The sequence below is a fragment of the Tachysurus fulvidraco genome, chromosome 12, assembly GCF_022655615.1.
Source record: "Tachysurus fulvidraco isolate hzauxx_2018 chromosome 12, HZAU_PFXX_2.0, whole genome shotgun sequence".
Taxonomy (NCBI): Eukaryota; Metazoa; Chordata; class Actinopteri; order Siluriformes; family Bagridae; genus Tachysurus; species Tachysurus fulvidraco.
The window spans coordinates 3405220-3427471 of NC_062529.1; the positions used below are offsets into that span (position 1 = coordinate 3405220).

At 37.2% G+C, this 22252-nt stretch overlaps 1 protein-coding gene and 1 long non-coding RNA gene across 2 annotated transcripts; one reads left to right on the forward strand and one right to left on the reverse strand.

Annotated features, from left to right (window-relative positions):
- Positions 1-4114: 4114 nt before the first annotated feature.
- Positions 4115-18075, reverse strand: ptger2a (prostaglandin E receptor 2a (subtype EP2)). Its single transcript, XM_027159994.2, has 2 exons — positions 16891-18075; positions 4115-5222 (listed from the first exon to the last, which is right to left on the reverse strand). Exons 1-2 carry the CDS (start codon positions 17731-17733, stop codon positions 4938-4940), a joined length of 1128 nt encoding a protein of 375 aa, XP_027015795.2. The 5' UTR covers positions 17734-18075; the 3' UTR covers positions 4115-4937.
- Positions 17396-19851, forward strand: LOC125146055. The gene is made up of 2 exons (XR_007144561.1): positions 17396-17533; positions 19329-19851. It is a non-coding gene; the product is annotated as an uncharacterized LOC125146055 (long non-coding RNA).
- The last annotated feature ends 2401 nt before the right edge of the window (positions 19852-22252 follow it).

The following is a 22252-nucleotide window of genomic DNA, read 5'->3' on the forward strand; positions in this document are numbered from 1 at the left end:
TTTTTAAAAATATGGACATCAATTTGAATTTGTAGAAGAACCTGTAAGGAACAGTAGTGTACAAAGACTCAGTCCTTGCCTAGTAGATGAATTACTAAAAGTACAGTGTGAAAAGACCACCTGTAAAAAAAGGACAGGCTTTTAAACAATTTCTGTGGCATCATCTCCTCAATGGTGCGTGTTTCCTGTTCTGTTTGGCATGATGCTCACCGCCATAAACACCCATATCCTCCCGTGACATTAATTACACGGCAGAAAAACCGATGAACTGTCCAAACACAGGCAGTGCTAATGAACATGATTTGATTTCACCACTCTGTGAAGGTCAACAGGGCTTTTAAGTGCTCACAAACAAATCCGGGCTTTAAAGATTATTCTTGATTTCTCGTAAAAAATAGGTATATATATATTTTTTATCCATTCTCACAGTCAATATGGGTGGATAATCATTTACTATTAATGACATCTAAAGAAATTACAGCAGACAATTAAGTTTCCGTTCACATTAGTTATTTCAATTGGGACGAAACAAATGGCACTCTTTATAAATAAGGAAGTTAGTGCGTGTCAGTGAAAGCTAAGGTGCTGCTTAGGCTGGATCTGCATTGCTAATATTAGTCCTATGTAACATTCAAAGGCACAAATTTCATGAATCAATGAGAAAACTGGAGCATTTTCTGCACAATCAACACACACACACACACACACACACACAACGGAAAAATGAAAATACTTCAGATCTCGTCCTCAAACACAGATGGTCTAACACACACATGATGATAGTGGAATGCTAAATCTCATGGTCAACAATTCACTCACGTTAAAGGTCCGAACCCAGAGTTTGATGCGACTCACCTTCGGAAAACAAAAGGACAGATGATGTAGAAAGGAAAGAGACAGACAACGAGCACTAGGATGTAACAGAAACACGGACAAACAGATTGATACGAGTAACTTTATTGTATTCAATATATTTCAACACTACAAGCAGTGTAAGAGAAAAAGGTTCTGTGTTTTTTTTCCCTACATGAGTTTATTTTTTTCCACATTGAATTTTAAAGACAATAGTAATCTGTATCAAGGTCACAGCTTCTATTACCAATGCTGATAGGAGCTAACAAAAGCTAGTTACTCATTTCCTTCATATTAATATATGGGCCAAAGGAAGCAGGAATGAAATTTAAGGGAAATTCCTATTGCAGAAATGCTTTATGACCCACTTGTTCATTGTTATGTTGAATGTTAAGATATTATTAACTTCTAATCTCTCATTGTTCAATAAATTCCTCCCTAATTACTGAAAGATACATCAAAATAATAACACCAGATACGTTAGCTAACATTTTAGCAACTAGCAAGCTGAATTTGGCTAGCAACCAACAGGTAACATTTTAATACGTTGAGGGAGTGAACTATTTGTTAGCATAGTTTCCTGTGAGAACAAAAATTAATGGGTGAAAGTGTCTATGGGCAAACAGTTAGCAGCTCTGTGGTCAGTCACCACACTGATTAGGCCTTTCAACTTCCCCCCACAAAGTCTCCATTCCGCCATATTACCAGAACATCTCTATTTAATATTTCACAAATGGAGGTACATCAGAAGGTAAAAAAGAAACGAGAGAGACCGGATCGCTGTAGCATATTAACGACTCGACATCCCGTAGAGGCATGAAATAACCAATGACAGCAGAGATAAACCGCGACACGTTTGTTTACATCTGATGTTTGTTGTTTCCTGATTGAGTTTCGTTCAGATCTTAGTGAAGTGCAAGTGTGTGGTCTTTATGCTGAGGTTAGATGACTCAAGGATGAAAAAAAGGACAAAATGTCTGTTAAACATCTGTTAATCCTGCTATTATATCTGGATCCGGTTGTATTGGGAACATCAGCTAGGATGAAATAAATCTTGTATCTTCTGAATAAACCTCATATCTTGTGGTGTAGCCCAGACATTGTTGTATTTGATGCTTGGATAAATCTGTCAAATCAGCAAATAGCAAGTAAATTTACGTTTTAAGCAAATAAATCAATTTCACGTGTTTTGTAGGTCCTTTTTTCCCCCAACTATGGGCTGCTTGGAACTGAAATCCGAAGTTACTTTACACGCTGACGTCTTTACTGCAAAACGTTCAGAAAAAACAAAATCAGGCTGAAATTTCTGCTTAATAAAGCATACATTATTCACCCTAATTTAGTCTTTTCCAAATCCTACCACTAGCTAACTCTCCTCTATCATTACCACAGCAACCAGTCCAGGAAAGTGAATTCTATCTCATCCTTCCGCCGAGCCATGCCATGTGAAGCCAGACAGTTTTTTTTTAAAAACTGTTGCTCACTTTTTGTATTACAGAAGAAACCATGCACCACCGACCGCATGCATGAGCTTGCATTCGTCCTTGATTGGCGTGTAGTTGTGATTTATACCCTCATGAGAGCACGGCCAAGTTTGTACCCCTGTACCGCTTTATTATTGTGTGGAGGAACAAATTCCATTTCAGGAATGTCCGCAGGTTTTTCCCGAGCATCATGCATATTTAAATTATAAGACTTTTGTAAGACTATAATCGGAATACAGACACCGTCTCTGTCCGTACAGCTCCACTTTTGAGTACAACGTGTCCTGGTTAAGAAGCGATTAGCTCTGGAATGTAGAAAGACTAACAATTCTGGGTAGCGGACTTGTCTGTACACGACACTTTCTTTCATCGTAAGTCTTCCAATACTCTAGTTCATGTCACTCACAAACACACACACTCACACACTTCCCTAAATCCTCCGTGCAATATCGCAACAATCAGGCATGCTGACTCAGCTGTTGCTCAAACGTAGAGCTCGTTCCAGCTAAGGAAATTTATAAAAAACATCTAAACATTTTCATTTGGCTTTCTGAACAATGAACACAAAACCCCTGTTATTTATTTGTTAACCATGTGTGAGATTTATGACAGCATTGTTCAGGAATGTACTAACAAGCTTGGGAAAGTATGAGAACAAAAGAATTCACACGTTTTTATTTGTCCCCAGAATGGGCTTTTTTTATTCAGCCTAATTCTGTTTTTTTATCTGATGATCTGCTGAAAACCAAAATGACTTTATTTTGTCTCATTTGTAACTGCGCAGTTGAGGGTAAAAGGTTCTTTCTCCAGGGCTCAGCAGTGGCAGAGTGGCAGTCCTGGGATTTGAACTCGTGACCTTCTGATCTGATCCAGCGCTTGAACCGCTGAGGTACCAGCATTTTAAAGACCGGGTAAGAGACGTGGCTTCTTTGCTACATAAAAGTCGACTGATTGACCGCTTCTTTACTTCTCTGCTGCCATCTTTAAAAGGAACATCTGATCGTTTATGTAAATCTGCTAATCAGGCAACAGCTGTGCGATGCATCCAGTGATGCGGATACGGGTCAAGACCTTCAGGGATTACATCATACATCAGAATGGTGATCTCAGCGATTTCCTTTCATCCAATCCAGACACACCTTTTTGATGAGAGATGTCAAAGTTTAACAGCCATTATAATTAGAACCTACAGCAACAGAAAAGAAGTGCGAAGAAACACTCTTTACAACTATAAATTGGCCTACTAGCTAATATTAGCAAAGGTTGATAGTTAATTAGTTAGTTAGATAGTTAGCTGACTTTTCATGATATTTGAGTATAAGGTTTTCTTTAGTAAAACTTTATTCTTGTAAGATATCCAGAAAACAGCTAGGTTTTCTGTCGATTTACACCGAATCAGCAGTTAAGGAAAGTTAAGTACTGTTTATTTTCTCCTTTTTTTCAGTTTAATTACTGCTTATTTTAGTTGACTAATTGTAATCTTGCATCTCTGAATACCTTTTGTGTGGTTTATAGGAAAGACAGGAAATTTGGTCAGCAGCAGCGAAACCATGTGCTTAAAAATATCCTAAACAAGATTTCTGATAACTCTTTTACGTTTCTACAGATGTGATTTTGTGATATCTGGCAACTAAATCAAATCCTTTTGTAGAGAAAAAAGAAAGAAAGAAAGAAAGAAACAAATTACATTACACAATATTACAGCTCTGGTGAGAAATCAGTGTGTCTGTGTGGAATTATTGATGCTGTTGATAGAAGTTAAATGAACTTGACCCACATTTTAACAACAATGCTTCAATACTTTGTATTAATCCCACAGCCACAAATACAAGCTTGACAATTTTTTTTCACAGCTCAGTGCAAATACAATCTTGGTTGTATGAAATGAGGTACGTTTTCAACCCATAGATCAGTTTTCTGAAACAAACATAGATATTATACAACACTTTTTCAGCATACACACCTACATACATACACATGCACACACACACACACGTTAAAATACAACACGTCGGCACACAAAAGGTCTGTTTTTTGGAGGGGTTTTCCATTTAAATTAATAACACGATTCACAATTTAGCACAAGAGCTTAAGGGTAAGTGAACATGTCACAAAGTGTCCCTGCAATTAAATCCCATTACGTCCTACCGACGCAAGAATGATCCGTCTGTGCGGTTCGGCTTTATTGACCTTCCCTTGAAGTGAAAACATGACTGCGTTCCACTGCTGCCTGGGTAAGATGCATAAAAAGCCAACATGGGTGATGATGCGTGTAGACACACAGGATTTGGGTTACAAACCTGGTCCATTTTGTCCGTGCTAGATATCCGTAACACACCATAATGTCATTCAGTCTCTTATATGGAATTTCCAGAACATTCATATTGTCACGGTGTCTGTTATGACCTTTTTTATTTTAAAGTGCTGACAGAATTCTGTCTTTACTCTAAAAAATACTTTAGTGGTTTCAAAAGAACACAACAACAACAATCACTGTGGAGTTTGTATCTTTTGGCCAATCAAAATGGCCTGGTTCTTAGGGACTCTATATTAGCCTTACAAAAAAAAATAAAACATACAATCTCTCATACAAATCCTTGGTCATATCATCTGAGCAGTTTTTTTTAGATGTGTGACTTCAGTGATTACGGGGATATTTTGGCACTGATCAGTCGGTCCTTCAGAGATTTTAGCCAACGAGGTTCTATAAATCGAGTTCCGGTTTCCGGCTTTGCACAGTGCCCCTAAAAGGAAGCGTAGCCTAGAAGGGCTGAGGATGATAAACACCCAAGGGTCAATGATGGAGTTGATGGAGATGAAGCGCAGCGCGATAAGGTCAGTCTTGCTCTCGTTGCTCCTCTGGATGGAGTTAATGTACACCCGGAACTGGGGAGAAAGGAAAACAAGGTGGCGTTTAAAATCACTGAAAGCCTTACTACATGGACAAGACAATATGATGACAAGAAAAAAAAAAAACATTTAACATTAACATTAACATTGGTGTTGACGCTGAGGTATTACTATTGTAAGAAAGTTCTGGAAATTTTTGAGAACAGTATTCAGACAAAAGGTACAATCTGGCAAAAAAAGACTAAAGCCCTGCTGCATCGCTCACTTAAGGCAGGAATGGTTAAAGCAAGGGTTAAATCCAATGTGGGTGATTCTTTCTAAAAAAAGAATTACTTCACAAAATGAAATACGGACAGCATTAAAGATCACATGTTAATTAAATAAATAAAGATTGGGATGTCAGAAAACTTTACTCTTTCCTTCAAGCTTGAGATCATTTTCTTTCTCCTTGCCTACTGTAAAAATGCCTACCGTAACTAATAACTATGACAATAGCATAGCAAACAAATGCTAAACTCTTACGAGAATAACGAAAACAGACCACATGCATGAGAATTGTCAACCTGTCGCAAGTATTTCATTATAAACACATTTTAATGTGTTTCAGAAGAGAGTTTTCCTTTAAAGGCAGTGTTTATATGGCTACATTAGCCTGGCATTAACCTGCAAGGGTTTGTTCCAAGCATCAGCTGTTACACTGACACACAGGAGAACCAGCAGTGCAAAAGAGCATAACACAGCTTTGTTTATTTTCCAATGAAACTCTCAATTGCTAAGCTCATGAATCATTTGTCACAAGGCCAAATGGGTTACTCGATTCAGAAGTTAGGTCAACCTGACTGGTGGTTAATATGAAGCTGATATAAAAGTAGACACTTTAGGATTGAATAATTTGAAGTATTTGTTTTTATCTAGCTTACTTGGGCCAATATATTCATAGAAAAGTTCCAAAAAAACGTATTTTTTCCCACACAAATGTTTCTATCTTTAAAGTAAACATTGATATCGTATATTTGAAGGTGTAAAATTTAATTGCGCTAAAATTCTGTGTAAATGTTTCTAAACAAAGCCTCATTTTATATCAGATTGGCGAGAAAATTTCAAGAGGTTCTCTCAGACGTTCACTGGTACGCTAGTTTAGTTCAGAATTAGTAGCAAGCCTGTGGTTAACAGTACTCTCTTTGTAAACAGCTGACTTTTTCCTACACCCTGCGAAGTAAAACCACAAACGATGTCTATACATTTGCAAAAGCAAAAAGCAAAAAAAAAACAAAAAAAAAAAACCTAAAATGGTACATGCCTCCTTTTTTTTATATTATCTGCAGTGAATGTAGTATCTATCTGAATGTAGTATCTATCTGAATGTAGTATCTATCTGAATGTAGTAATATCTGAATGTACTATGTAGTAGAATGTAGTTATCATTGGTATCATTTAATTTAATTTTTGTTCATCAAACATGTTTCTTTTGGGTTTTTTTTCTGCTGTGGCAAAACTAGGGTGTGCAGAACTGATATACATGTTGGCCCTCAAACCACCGTGTGGCTTATTGTTTACCTTTTGACCTACTTCAACTTGTTTCTTGAATCTACATCATGGTTACAAGTGACTTTTCTTTTAAATCAAATTCCACCTTGTTGGATCTTGATCACGATCGGATTTTATTAATGGTTGGTCCGATGACTTTTTTTTTTTTAAAACATGCCTTAACCCTTATCATCACTTCACTGGCTTTTCATGGAAATCAGATTTTCAATCAATATAAAAAAAATATATTTTCTGGCTGCGAGTCTGATCTAAAATGAGTCAGGACTTTTTTGAATTTATAATTGAAGTACATCCAGTTAGTTCCAGGTGTATGAAACAGAGGTAAAGCTCGAACCCAGGCCGCTGGTGATATGAGGCATGCTTTAATCAAGTTCGAAAAAATGCTATACTTATTTCTACCAGATAGGATTTGCAAATGGAGTTGGATCACGTTAACTGATCACTTAAACTAGTCATTAATAACGTGATTACCTGGCTGCATCCCAAATGTCCTACTACACACTATATAGTACATTTAGACTATGCACACTACTGTATAGTGTATGAATTTCGGATACATTCTCATCCAGAGTGAGCGCCTGGTAACCCCGCCACCTTCCACTATTTAAAGCAAAGCTGCGATCACATTGCGAGAGCGTGAAGTGTCCGAAATTCCACACTTTATTTATTATTTTATTTCCATCTAAATAAGTGCATCATCCTGGCACTTGAAGTGCACTAATTCTTTTATTTGTACTATAAAACACAATAGAAGAGTGCATAAGTATGCGATCTGTGACGTGTGTAATGAAATCACATCAAATATTTATTACGTAAAATTTATGATATGATCTTTTAATCTGATTGACCACATTTTTTTCAGCATATACAGAGTAGACAAATGCCAGTAGTTAATTTATGAGTAGTTACAATGTTCAGCACTAGTATTTGTAACTATAGCAGCACAATATGTGGTGAAAAAAATTCTATTTAATGTTTCTCGGCTTAATGGGGTTTGAACATACCCACATGGGCTCAGTCAGTGTGTTACAGTCATCTCTCTTTTACTGTTACTGCGGAGGCCGTTATCCAGAACGACTTTTTTTTTCTTTTTTCTTTGGTATCTCATACCATGGCTGTGAATCCGATTATCATAAAACACACCAAAAGCAAACATCCTGCTCCACTTCCTGGATGTCTCATTCAAACACCAATAAAGAAATGTCCAGTCTTAACACTGATGTGTTTATTATGACAGATCTTAAGTCACCTGTTTGCACATTTTAGATTTTTTTTGATCCGCCACACCCTTGTCAACCGCCACGGTCGTTCTTAGCTTAGAGCTTAATTCATTTTTAAACCCACTACACTTTTAAAGATTCGAAACCAAGTGTAAAAAAAAATACTTTGGACAAGTGGTATATTACTACATATCAGTCTAAACGTAGTCGCATAATCCATTGTTACAATGTCGTTATGAAATGTCGTATAAGCGGAGATGCTTTAATTGACATCTGTTCGTACACAAGGATGCATCACAGAGGCATTTCTGAGGCTTTCCCATCATCAGTAAGCTGATTAAGATCGATGAATTGAATTTACTGTAAGCTGCAAGGCAAAGAATGATTGCACGGCTGAAGATGTTTGCAGGTGGTGTGTTTACAGGAAGTTTTGCACATTTACAAAAATGATGTCTGAGCCGCAATGCAGTGATCTAATATGTTGCCACTTTCCTTATCTTTTGCATTTAAAAAAAAAACAAAAAACTTTCATTGTAACTTTGAACAAATGTTTTAAACTCATGGTATCTTAAGTATGTAACCTAGTGAACCAGCATTAATGTATTCAATGTTAGAGATTTAAGCACTTATGTACGTCGCTCTGGATAAGGGCGTCTGCCAAATGCTGTAAATGTAAATGTAATGTAAATGAAGCATGCGGTCGAAATTAAAACACTGTTCGGCTCAAGAGACAAATTTGACATTGTCGTGACCTTGATTTTAATCTTCTAGCAAGCTTTTACCTTATAGAGGCTGAAAAAAGTGATGGGTTTCATTAATTTTTACTTTAGATATTTTGGAATTTGTAAACTTTAACTAGATGTCTTCTCTGTGATTGCTAGCAGTTTTTCACTAAATTCGCCTGAGTCTGATACATTTTTTGCGGTTCCAAATGCGTAATTCCAAAACAATTTGTTTCAATTAATCCAGCCGTAGCCATGCTGTTACAAAAATTCCCCACAGGACTCCAGGTTCAGGGATGTTACTTCATCACGGGTGTGAGAATTTGTTCCACAGGGGTTGCCAGATCTGGCTTTGTTACTAGTGAAATAAAGTCAGCAGGAGTCATTTCAGGCAAGACTCACAGATTCATTGATTGATTCATTTCAAGTTAGCCAAGTTGTATCTGCACAAAGAGAACTACGAATGAAAACATAAATAAACTGTGACTTTTGACACTTTTCTATCAAAGAGAAAAGTTAACTTGGTTAAAAAAAAAATGTTAAAATCTGGCTTGCAAATTTGAAGATCTTCTCTAGAATCGGGGGAGATGGGATAGCCTTCACATCCAACATACATTAATGAGTCCTGGTGGCCGTGATCCTGTCATCAGTGGTTGTCCTTTCTTGGACCAGTTTTCGTAGGTCCTATCCACATTTACATAGACGGCTGTGATCACAATCTGGCACTTGTCAAAATCTCTCAGATCCTTATGCTTGCTCTTTGCCTGGTTCATATTCGCACTACTGTCTTCAATGATTCGGCAGATCACTGGACACACCCACATTTAGTCGTCAAAGGTCTCTGTCACTCAAGTCAACAACTCTCGTTAAAAACAAACACTCTCTGGTCAAGGAGACTTGCTGTGTGTGTGTGTGTGTGAGAGAGAGAGAGAGAGAGAGAGAGAGAGAGAGAGAGAGAGAGAGTAGCATCTAACCTACGGACACGAAGCTTAATGGAAAAATTCTGCCTCGATTTAATTCCAACAGTCAAATTAATTTACAAATCCTTCTTATTACAAAAATGAAACAGCGCACATGCAGCTTGAAGGCGTCCAGTTCATCGTTTTTTCCAAAACAATCAGGATAACCACAAGATACCTGAGTTAACAGTGTACAAGAAAACCAGATGCTGTTGTCCCAAAGGCATACGAGTGCCATTAACACTGACTTTAATATAAACAGAAAGCTAAATCTGTGCTAACATTCCACCCATCAGGTAGTCTGCCTCGGTAATTTACATTTACTGCTTCATTTAAGTTTAAACCTAATGAGACAAACTCTAGTAAAGCTGTATTCATTTAACGTTAGTTCAGGGTGTACTGGAAACGTAGGAGTGTTGTTAATGAGCAACACTCCGCTCTGCAGCTGGGGCTTTTGGTCAGGAAGAATTTTTGCATTTAGAGACTGGAAATATTTCCTCAATGACCAAGCAGACATATTGTTATTCGTTATTTCCTGCCATGACAGGTTTATTAGGTACTTTGACGTTGATTAACATGATTGTTTTGACCCCAGTATTATTATTAGGTTATGAAAGTATAGTTTGATCAGAAATTACACTTGCATTTAAAGTGTCCCAGATGTCGACTTCCCGGTCAGGACGCCCTTCCTGGATAAAATTTAATTCTTTTGGTAAACAAATTAAAGTTTAAATGAAGAACAGAAACAGACCCATGACCCATCAGACCGTTTACGTAAAATTGTGTAAATTATATTTTGGCTGTAGTGTGTTTTATTTCATGTTGCAATGACTATTGAACTATCCTGAGGGTAGGTTTCGAGCAGCTTCTAAATGTTGCCAATGTAAAAGTATTAAGTGTCTTCTTTTTGCTATTTGGAGCCATTTTATATTTCGTTTTTCAGAATACCCGTGTTTTCCTGCTGTTATTTCTGCTTCCACACACAATAATTTCTAAAAAAACAAAATCAGCTGGTTCCAATTCCACGAAATAAAAAGAAATAATAATAATTTCTGCACTTTTATGGAAAAACAGGAAACAGACAAGCAGCAAGAAAGATGCAAGATGCAATTAATTAAGAAAGTTAAAATAATATCATTTTCAATGGTGATAAATCTTCAATCGTCTATTTATGAGTCAATGAATCAAATGAGTTTAGCAGTCAGTTTACACAGTTTAATCCTTGTGATTAAAGATAAATGATACAAATAATTCTATCACTCATCCAGTAGGTGTGTTAATCTACCTCATTTGAAAAAATAAATACATATTTTGAGTATGTAGTATGGAACAAAAATGATTCAGGAATCGACTCACTTCAACTCAGTCTGCCCCTATATGATTCACTACTCAGTGGTCGTGTCTCAAATAATCCCAAATAGTAACCTCAAATAATGCTGTTTCATCTGTTTTGCATCTATTATAGGGTTAAATGTTTAAAATTTAAATAGATCTAAAAAAGTGATCCTATCTGGAAGTAAATACAAAAAAAAGTATGACGTTAAACATAAAACTGAGGACGTAATTCAAATATGTTCACCAGTTCCACCTGACTGACTTCAGTAATATAAACATTGTCGGTGTTCATGTAACCAACATGAATTGATCTAATATGTTGCCACTGTAAAAGTATTAAGTGTCTTCTTTTTGTTAATTTATTAGTCAATGAATCAAATGAGTCAATTGAATCAAATGAGTTAAGTGAATCAAATGAGATTAGCGGTCAGTTTACACAGTTTAATCCTTGTGATTAAAGATAAATGATATACTTATTTGTATCACTCATCCAGTAGGTGTGTCAATCTACCTCATTTGAAAAAATAAATACACATTTTGAGTATGCAGTATGGAACAAAAATGATTCAGGAATCGACTCACTTCAACTTAGTCTGCTCCTATATGATTCACCACTCAATTTTCCACTGTGATTCAAACTGAATCTTGGATCATAAAACGATGCGGTCATATTGTTGGACTGACCTTTTTTCACACCCTTGATATCTACCGAGTACAATTTGTGGTGTAATCTGTAACTCTCTGAGCTACTGAAGTGCAATTAAAAGCTGAAATGGCTTTCAGGTTGATGGGATGAGTCAGCTAATGAGAGAGCGAGAGAGTGAATGTGTGTGTGTGTGTGTGTGTGTGTGTGCATCAGATAAAAGTTTGTAATAGTCCAGACCTCTGTGATTGCTCAATTTATCATAAAAATCACCCCTGATTGTGTCTTCTGAGTGAAATGTGATTACTCTGTGTGTGTGTGTGTTTACACAACTGAGTTCAAGCACATTTGTGTGTCTGTGTCAATACGCAGACTGGGGGTTATGGGTAAGCTTGCGACACACACACACCCTGATATGCTCATGTGCTGTCCTTCATTAAACCGAGTGCTGCGTCATTCACATCCACATTTAATGCATTTAGAAGATGCTCTAATTCAGAGCGACTTACATTTTATACAAAATTGCTCGACCTGGGATTCAAACCCATGAGCTTAAGATTGGTAGTCTGCATATTAAACACTAGGCTACCACATCCCGAATCCTGCATGTCAACCAGCCATCACGGGAATTCTGATTGGTCAGCAGGAAAACGTGTTGGAAAAACTTTCTGATGAGATGTCATGACCCTTCTGTGGTTTAACAAAGTTTTCCGAATAATATTTTTCCAAACACATTTCAAGTGTAAACAGTAATACACTATGCAAATTTCATTAATAGACGTGATGCAAACGACTCAAAGTCGAAACGTGTGAAGTGCTTGAAACAGATGTGTGATAACACTTTGTAATGAGCTATCATAAAGTTATGGCCAGGTTACGAGTCACTACAAGAACCCGGCTGTCAGTCGTTCTGTCAGTATATAGACTATATTAGCAGGTAGGACATGTTCTGTCTGGTTTCAGTTAGGGCAAATCTCTCATATAAAAGCTTGAGAATTATATCATGAAGTTATACAGTTGTGCTGGGAGCAAAATTTTCCCTCACACACACACACACACACACACACACACACACACACACACACACACACACACACACACACACACACACACACACACACAACCGTATTATCCACTGTGTGCCTGCGGCTGTCTCATTAGACATGCTCTCCTGACAGGTAGCATTTCAGTGAACTAATTGAACACCACCTTTTAAAGATTTTTTTTCTAATAAAGTCATGCATTCTGGCCTTAGAGAGCCTTGGTGATCATCTATATTGGATTTGATTGTGTGTGTGTGTGTGTGTGTGTGTGTGTGTGTGTGTGTGTGTGTGTGTGTGGTGTGTTTGCGTGTGTTCATTCCTCGGGCGATCCGACTGAAAATGCTACTCACTTTTTAATACTGTCATAAAGTTCCCAGAGAGTCCAGGTTCAAAATTCTGAACTGTCACTTGGGAGGTAAACACAGAGCAAACTATATGAAGAGGAGTCTGTACCTTTGGAAATGGGATCAGCTGTGATTGATGTTCTGCACAAATACTCCCACTTGAAGTTTTCTAACTAGCCTACTCATGAAGTTTTACGGGTCATGAGACTACTGTGAGGTCAGTCCAACCTTCTGCTTTTAGTTACGACACTCAGTGGTCGCCTCTCAAATAATCCCAAATAGTAACTGATCTTCTCTAATAATGCCGTTTCATCTGTTTTGCATCTATTATAGGGCTAAATGTCATTTAAATAGACCTAAAAAAAAAAAAAAAAAAGTGATCTTATCTGAAGTAAGTAAATACAAAAAAAAAAAAAAAATATGACATTAAACATAAAACTTAGCATGAGGACTTAATTCAAATATGTTCAGTTCCACTTGACTGACTTCGGTAATATAAACTTTGTCAGTGTTTATGCATCGAACACGAATTGATATAATATTTTTCAAACCCTGAATCTCATACCGGTGCTAAGACTCGAACCCACGACACGTGGTGTTTTACAGGGAACACGTTACCTGTGCCCTATTCTACCACAAATCATTTAATAGGCGCCTTGCTCAGGGGCCCACCAGTGGCAGCTTGGTGGACGTAGGAATCAAACTCACAACCTTCCGATTGGTAGCCCAACACTTTAACCATTAAGCTACCACATCCCTACATAAACCATATGCAACAGAAAACCATATGCAATGGAACCAACAAGTTCAGGGCCATTTTTAGCCCCACAACCATAAAACCGCTGAACTCTACACTACACCGCTAGGACCCTGATGTCTCACTGATTTATGAATATTATCTGTACATACACGGTATATTTATTGGTTCTTGTTGTACATACAATATACATAATGCACACATTTGCACAACAAATATAATTATATATTTTTAGACATATTGTGCTGGCTATACAACTGGCACATATTCAATATTTTTCTATCTATCTATCTATCTATCTATCTATCTATCTATCTATCTATCTATCTATCTATCTATCTAGCCTCGTAGCCTCAGCGCATAAACTTGGATGTGTGCATTTTTTAAACTTAATCTTGCCACCGCTAATAAAGATTTCTGTAAATCCTTTTTTTTTTTTTAAGTGTCTATTGTTAAATGAATTGCTATACACATAATGATCTGATCACTCAAGCTTCAGCTAGGGCACTTGAAAGTAGTCGGTTTCCAAAATGAGACCGGTTTTAGCTTACTTAAGGGCAAGTTTCATTCCAAAGGTTATCTAAAGGTTATTAGAGTCATGAGAATGCTGTGTGTGTGTTTGTGAGTGGGCCAAAAATCAATTCATTACATGCTCTACTGGGAGGTAGCATTTTTCTGTGATATTTCAACATGGCCCCTTAATGAACTTAATATTTACGTGCTCATGTACAGGTCTGATGGACTATTTATGACATGTCACGTCGAAATGCAGATGTTCGACTGGGTAGTGACACATTCTTAGTCATATGGAACGCGTTTCCTTGTTTTTTTTTCTGTCCCTTCAGAGTCTGTGTTCCCCTCTGAGGCTGTGTTCCTCTTTTCCCTTGCGGGGAACTTTCTGGAAATCAAACTCAGTAAGCCAACTTGTCTGCCCTTGTTCTGCACACTCCCTCTGCATGACATAATCAGGAAAAGATCTGCAATGCCATTAGCGCATTGGGACCTTTTTCTCCCTTTTTTTTTTTTAAATCCTGCCCTATGCAAGACTGAAGAAGACGAAGAAATTTAGGTAGCAAACCTTCAAGCTTTGAAATTCAATTTTCTCCAGCAGCCTTCTCCAACCCCTAGGAAATTCAACTCAAATATGTGAATATACGTGAAACTCTACATGCAATTCTTTGTGTGCAAGGTTTCAAATATGCAATTAGCATGACTGAAAGGCATCATGCGTCAATGCGTTCAAGTTAAATAATTATCTAAATACATGTAAAAGAAAGAAAGATCACAGTATTCCACTTTACTCCAGATATGTTTAGCATCTGAAGTTTGTTTACTAGCTTTTCAAAGCCTAATGTTGCTAACAAAGTTAGAAAAGATTACGGCTAGCACATTTTCACAGACGTTTGGACGTCTGCACTGCTTTACCAGAAAGCCAATTCGATGCTTTCAAAACTGTAAAAGTAGACGACTGACTTTGTACGAGCCAGTACGAATGTGCCATTTGCCCTTAATGAGATTTTGATAATGTTTTGATATTAGAAATCACTTCCTACTTAAATAATGCAGCGTAATTCGAGCTGTGATTTTCCCTCTCATTATTGTCACAGATCATTTCATGTGCATGCAGCTTTTAAGTGCCAATTATAAATATTTCACAAAATCAATAGGAGACTAATCTGAACCTAACCGAGCTGGAGGCTGAGAAGGAAAGGAGGAATATGATGATATGATATCGGTATTGTGATAGATTTTGGCTCAGTACACATTTTCTGAGATGTAGGATTTTTAATTCTAACAAATTGTACTGAATCTTTCAAATCAAATCTAATCTTTTTACAGACTTTCTCCACTCATTCTGCACTTTATTAATAACATCTCTACATTCATGCAGTTCTCTAATCAGTTAATGACAGAGATCAGACCTTTACGTTCATCTTGATCTGAGAATTGATCTGAACATGACCTAAAACTCTCGATCTGCTGACGCACGACCGAATCATTGAATGCCTGCAGAAATAAAGTGGACGGTGCATGTACATGTTATGTAATGCATTTTGCGCATCGTATCTTATCTCAGATCTCTTATCTATAAGTCTGTTTGAGCGGTTATCCTAGATGTTTTAACAACCTTCATTTTGCAGAGATAAGAAAAAACAAACACTCACTTCACTGATGATTAAAGTGTATGAGCAGTTCTATATATACACAAGTGTATACTGTATAATAATTTGACAAATATGTCGAATGTTATATATATATATATATATATATATATAAAATTTACAATTTACTTTTGTTATGTAACTTAAATTATCATGTAAAAAAGACTTAAGTTTGTTCAGCTAAAACAACAAAAGAAAACCCCACATGATTTACTTCAGCATATTTACTCTGCACAACAAATGAGCTGGTTTAAGGTTGACAAAATTATCTGTGTGTGTGTGTGTTTACTGGACTAGTTAAGGAGAGTGTCTAATTTTCCTCAGGGAGCAGCATTGTATAAATCCAACCTGGGGCAGATAAACGTTAGGGGCTTTTCTCGAGTGCACTACGGTGGATCCCTAGTAGTTTTTAAAATTAGGATGTCTAACCTTCCTTAGAAATATTTATATTGATCATGACGTCATTTCTTGTATGTAGTATTAACTTAGAATTATTAGCCAATCCAAGCGTTCGCTTTAAATTGAGGTTTAATCCAAACATCAAAAACATGACAGCCTATAAATAACAAAGAATAAATTAAGCAGCTCACGTTCAATTTCTAAGCCTAATATTTAGTCAGAACAAGTTCCTAATATAAAATATATGCAGAATAACCATAATTCGGTTTGTTCTAGTGTGTGTAAACAACTTGTTTAGATACAGGGAGTTTTCACTGTAAGCTATATTCCACTGCAAATTTATTTTAAAAGATTTCATCTAACCAAAATGTTTGTCTCATTATTTAAGTGGAATTTTCCAGATGAGTGAAGAACAACAGATTAGAGCCAAGATCAGAGTCATCTGTTATTGAGATTCGGATTAAACCCAAGAGGGCACTCAGCATTTCAGAACGAGCAGAACTTCATTGATAAAGGTGAGTGGGTTGGTTGTGCTTCACTTTGGAGACGCACTAAACATGACTGACACTTACCATTAAAGGCAGGCTGCATATGACAAATATAACCGTCATGATGACTAACACAATGAGAAACTCCACTTCCTGTGAGAGAGAGAAGGGTCTCCGGTCCTTCCGACTGCGGGTGACTGATGTTCCCCGGGCCACCCTGCGTCTCCGGTACATCAGCACCAGGTGATAAGCAACAAAGCAGTTGCAGGCGGCCACCGCGAGCACCATGAACAGCATGACGGTAGCGTACACGTTGGCGAACACCCGGTCAGCGCTTTTTTTCGGGTTCATATCGATGAAGCACCAAGTTCCAGGGCAGTACTGCACATAGTTACCGAACCCCGCGAACGGCAAGCAGCAGAAGAGCGCGCACAGCGCGTACATGCAGGGGATGGCGACGTAGCCGCAGCGCGTGGTCACGCGCCTCCCGTACAGGTACGGGTAACCGATCGAGAGGTAGCGCTCGACCGCCATGGCGAGGAGCAGCGAGAGCGTCGCCAGGCTGAAGAAAGTCATCGAGAAGCCAAAGTATTTACACGCGCTACCGTTTTTACTCATGGCAATCAGAGTGGTGTCGAGTGCGTGCGCGGTTTGTACGAGAGGGCTGATCAAACACGTGCCAGCCAAATCGGTGATCACGAGCGCGGTCACAAGCACGTGGAACAAGGTACGTCTCTGGTGCTCGTGTTGCTTGCGGCTGCGCTCTTTCCGTCGCCGCACCTCGATCAGCAGGAGCGCGGTTGCGTTGCCCAACACACCCGCTGCGAACATGAGCGCGCTGGCCAGCGGGCTCGCGTAATTCTCCACGACCTGCGTCTCATGACAGGTCTCGTTATCGGTGTCGTTCTCCCCGAGCATAACGTCCATTCACAACCTTTCTATTATTGTTTTTTATTTATTTATAGGCAAATCAAAGCGTAAAAATCCAAGAGATCTCCATTGAACCGGTAAAACTTTGGGTTCCTGAAGACACAGTGGAGTTTAGATGAGATTCAAATTAAACTCTAAACTTCATAAAGCCGAAACTTAAACCGAACAGCGCCGGTACAAACGTAAAGACGATCAAAAATCATTTCACGTGTCGTTTTATACATGATTGCTGTCAAAGGAACGCAATCCAAACCGCGCGGTGTCCTTCCAGTGGTGAGGTTCACGTGCGCGCCGTCCTGGTGAAGTTCTGAACTTGATGTCGAGGAGAAAAATGATTGACCGGGTTGCCAGATTGTTACCACTTTTTGTTTTGTTTTGTTTTTTTTTCCTCCAGTAGCATTGTAACCCCGCCCCTTTCTTTCGAACTGCGAATCGAAATGCATCTCTGATGAATATTCTGACAGGACAATAAAAAATACATACATACATACATACATACATACATACATACATACAAACAAAATAAATAAATAAATAAAAAAGAACCCGGACAACCCAAACTGCTAAAAGTTTCTAAACTAGTATAAAGTTTACTAAATGACTATGACTACTATCTTTTAGTGGCTTGTTTTTTTTTTTTTTTTAAAACAAAAATTAGTTTTAACATATAATTACAAGTCATATGAATTTAAACATTTTAAAAATATTCAAAATAAAAATGATTGTTTGTGTGGAATCGTATAAAAAGGTTAAAAAAGAAATTGGTGGCACAATTTCTAAAAAATTAATTAAAAATATTGTATAAGCCAGAGGCATGAGAATAAGTCAAAGACAAAACGTCTAGAAAGCAGCAGAAATACAGATTAATAATTGATATTGAAATTCTATTTATGATCTCAAGGTTTTTGCATCCTATATTTTCCCATAAAGGTGCACATTATGCATGACCTAATAATAGACAAGTAATGCCTATATTTTGTAAAAAGAAATGGTACTGCTTAGTGACACTATTCCAAAGTCAGTATCGTCCACCAGACTATTGATCTTTCCAAGGCAGAGAACGTGCTGAGAATTCTTTGCTTTGCCAAGTATGTGCTTCATGGTACAATTTGGACCAGATGGTGGTGTTTTGATCATCCGACATTCCCTGTCTAAACAGAGACTGTCCCAGAAGGTGCAGGATGTCATTACCTTGGTCTAAATGGACTGGAAGCCCAACCCACACTGTCACCACATTCTGTGAAGCACAACTTGGTACCTTGGTGTCACTGTGTACATAAGGTTAATAACCGCCACTCTCAATGGCGTCAGTGCAACCGTCATCTCTCAACCTTTCACCTTTCCTTTCGGTCCTAACATGGGTCTGTTCTTCACGACACCACCCCAGTTACACACAAAACTAACAATTGTTATAGAAATATTTATTGTTGCTTAAAGAATAATTTAAAGCATCATATCAAGTTTATTCTTTTTGTTTTTGCACTGTATTTCAGAGATTTAGATTTACAAAGATTTCTTTTTTTTGCTACTGTTAAACCTTTTTTGCTCTATTACTATTCACATGACTTCTAACATACCTTATCTACTTTCAGTCTAGGAAACAGCATGTGATAACAACTGATCATCAGAGATAAGGCCGGAGGAAGCATTTTACCTCTATTTGATGGTGACTCATTCAAGCCATTTGTTTTCCTGTGATGCCTCCTGTAGCTGGACCACTGCAACTGCAGACACTGATTGCAGATCTTGAAACTCGGATTATAATTATGAAGCCATGACCATATGAGATGGATTGAATGGGAATTTTAGAGCAGGGATGTTGTGCTGGAGTTGATTTTTTATTTCTGGTCTAAAATGCCATGACCTTTAAAAACTTTGAATCCTGAAACTCCAGGGAAATCAAGTGCTAACTGACTGATAAATAAAGACAGACATGTCAATAAATAATATTTATAATAAAATTATAGAATCATGTCCTATCTTATTCTTTTGTAACAGTTGCTACACTGTTGGTCTCCTTATTGTTTGTAAAGGGGGTAATATTTTTTATGTATATGGATAAAACAACTTTCCAATCCCTGTTTAATTTCCAAAATAAATACACAAGAACATTAATAAGGTGTGGATTTTGTTATGTGCACAGGATCATTGTAATGCAGGAACAGGTTTGGGTCTAATTTTGGCTCTATAGTTTGTGCTGTTTTGTCATTTACAATTTTCCTTGTTTGATATTTGTCTGTTTATAATCTGTAATGGAATTAACCACATGATGGCAGCACGAGCTCATTTTTAACACCAAAATGGACCTTAATAACTGAGGTCTCATAAAGGTGTATTAATTTATTCATTCATGTTAAAATTAAAGTAGTTAAAGCCAATTTCTGTGCACTTTATGAATCTTACAGATCTTTAGAATTGATGACAGAAATAAATTGTTAAAAGGATAAATAATAAATCTTAATAAATCTGATCCTACTATAAATGATTTGTTTCAATACATTTTAATAAGCACGAAGTACATATGTACCAAATGATTATTAATTATTTTGTAAATGTATGATTGTAATAAATATTTTCACGTGAAACTGTCTGAACTATAAGAAATGATATTAAATATTACACTAACACCATTTTTATTTAGGATATACACTAGTCCTACTATTAGTAGCAGTGTTAGTGATCTAAGTATAATAATATTTATAGTAGTTACTAAAGAATGATTAATAATATATTATAAGATCAATTTTATTTTCAGAGAAGCAAATAAAAAACTCCATAATCAGAATCAGATTTATTGGCCAAGTGTGTTGACACACACAAGGAATTTGGTTCCCTCAATGAAATGTAATCCAAACGAGAATAAAATGCAGATTGTGTCGGATTGTTATTAGAATTTATTTATTAATTTATGTATTGGATAAAAACTATGACATGTTTATTATTTCTGATCATATTTCTAATCATAGCTAATCACATTAAAGTGTTCTGTTTAATCTTAAGTGGGCGGTCCCTCTTATGTCAGACCACGCCTCCAGAGGAACGTCATGTGCAAGATATTACGGAAATTACACTCGGTTTTCTAACTATTGGTTCCTTTATTACGGTCGCTATTACATTAGAACAATAAAAAGTCATCAAATATTTTTTAAACTTTTTACGTCTGATAACTTGAAGTTGCTAAGTATAGGAAGTACCGCCTGTCAAAGGCAGCACAACCAATCAGCGTAGGGTATATATTGGTAACTCCCCCCAAATATGATCAGGGTTGCCAGATTGGTTAAGAATTCTGGTTTTTAAGCCAAATTAATATAGTGCCTATTTTTCACTTCTGACATTAATTTCTATTATTTCTAATTTTGTTGATCACATGTATTTTGTGATATATTATTGTGCTAATTTGTTACTGAAAACTTATCAGATTGTATATTTCTATTTCTAAACTATATTCTTTATTCACATTCATTTATACATATATATGGGAGGTCATGGCCTAATGGTTAGAGAGTTTGACTCCTAACCCTAAGGTTGTAGGTTTGAGTCTCAGGCTGGCCACGACTGAGATGCCTTTGAGCAAGTCACCGAACCTCCCAACTGCTCCCCGGGCACCACAAAATAAATAGCCGCCCACTGCTCCAGGTGTGTGTTCACGGTGTGTGTGTGTTCACTTTGGATGTGTTAAATGCAGAGAACGAATTCTGAGTATGGGTCACCATACTTAGCCGTATGTCACATCACTTTCACTTTAGATTAACTGCTTTATCCTGATCTTGGTTGCATGGAATCCAAAGACTAAACATAAGAACCAAAAGTCCAGGTTAGGGCTGGATCTGTTCCAACTCCTTCTATAATCCTGGCTCTAACACCTAATCCTTACCCACACAATGCTGTGCAACATAAAACAACACATTCAGTATGCATATCCAGCCTGAAACACTGTCCACCCTGCGGATCTTTTGCTTGAATCTGGCCAGCTTCACCCAGGTAGGAGGAACTGGATCAGGTCTGAATCATCCCGCTGAATTTTGTTCTGCAGAAAAAAGGGAACTTATCATTTTCACACACATTCATACACTCATTAACAACTAGGGGCAAATCATTTAGCACACCTATGCTGCTCTACCTTGTGACCTAATAAAATAAAATGCTTTCCATTAAATCGTATGACTTTATGTGAATACAGAAACGAAGTGGACGTGCACAGAAAAGAGAAAAGACGTCATTACAAGAAGAAATGTCATCACTACAAGTTGCAAATTGCCAATTTAGATGCAAATATATTTTACTTTCACCACATATATGTGTGCACTCAGCTGCTACATGAGAGGCATGTTTCACACATGACGATCCCTGGATGGTTTACAAGTCAAATCCTTTCTGCCTTCAGCATGATTGTAATCATGATCTGTGAAACCTCACTCTACAGTCAAAGATATTTCCGAATCTAGAAAATTCAGAAGATTTTCTCATTTATACACTAACTTTAATAGGAGAACTGTTGTTGGTACACAGTAAAGGT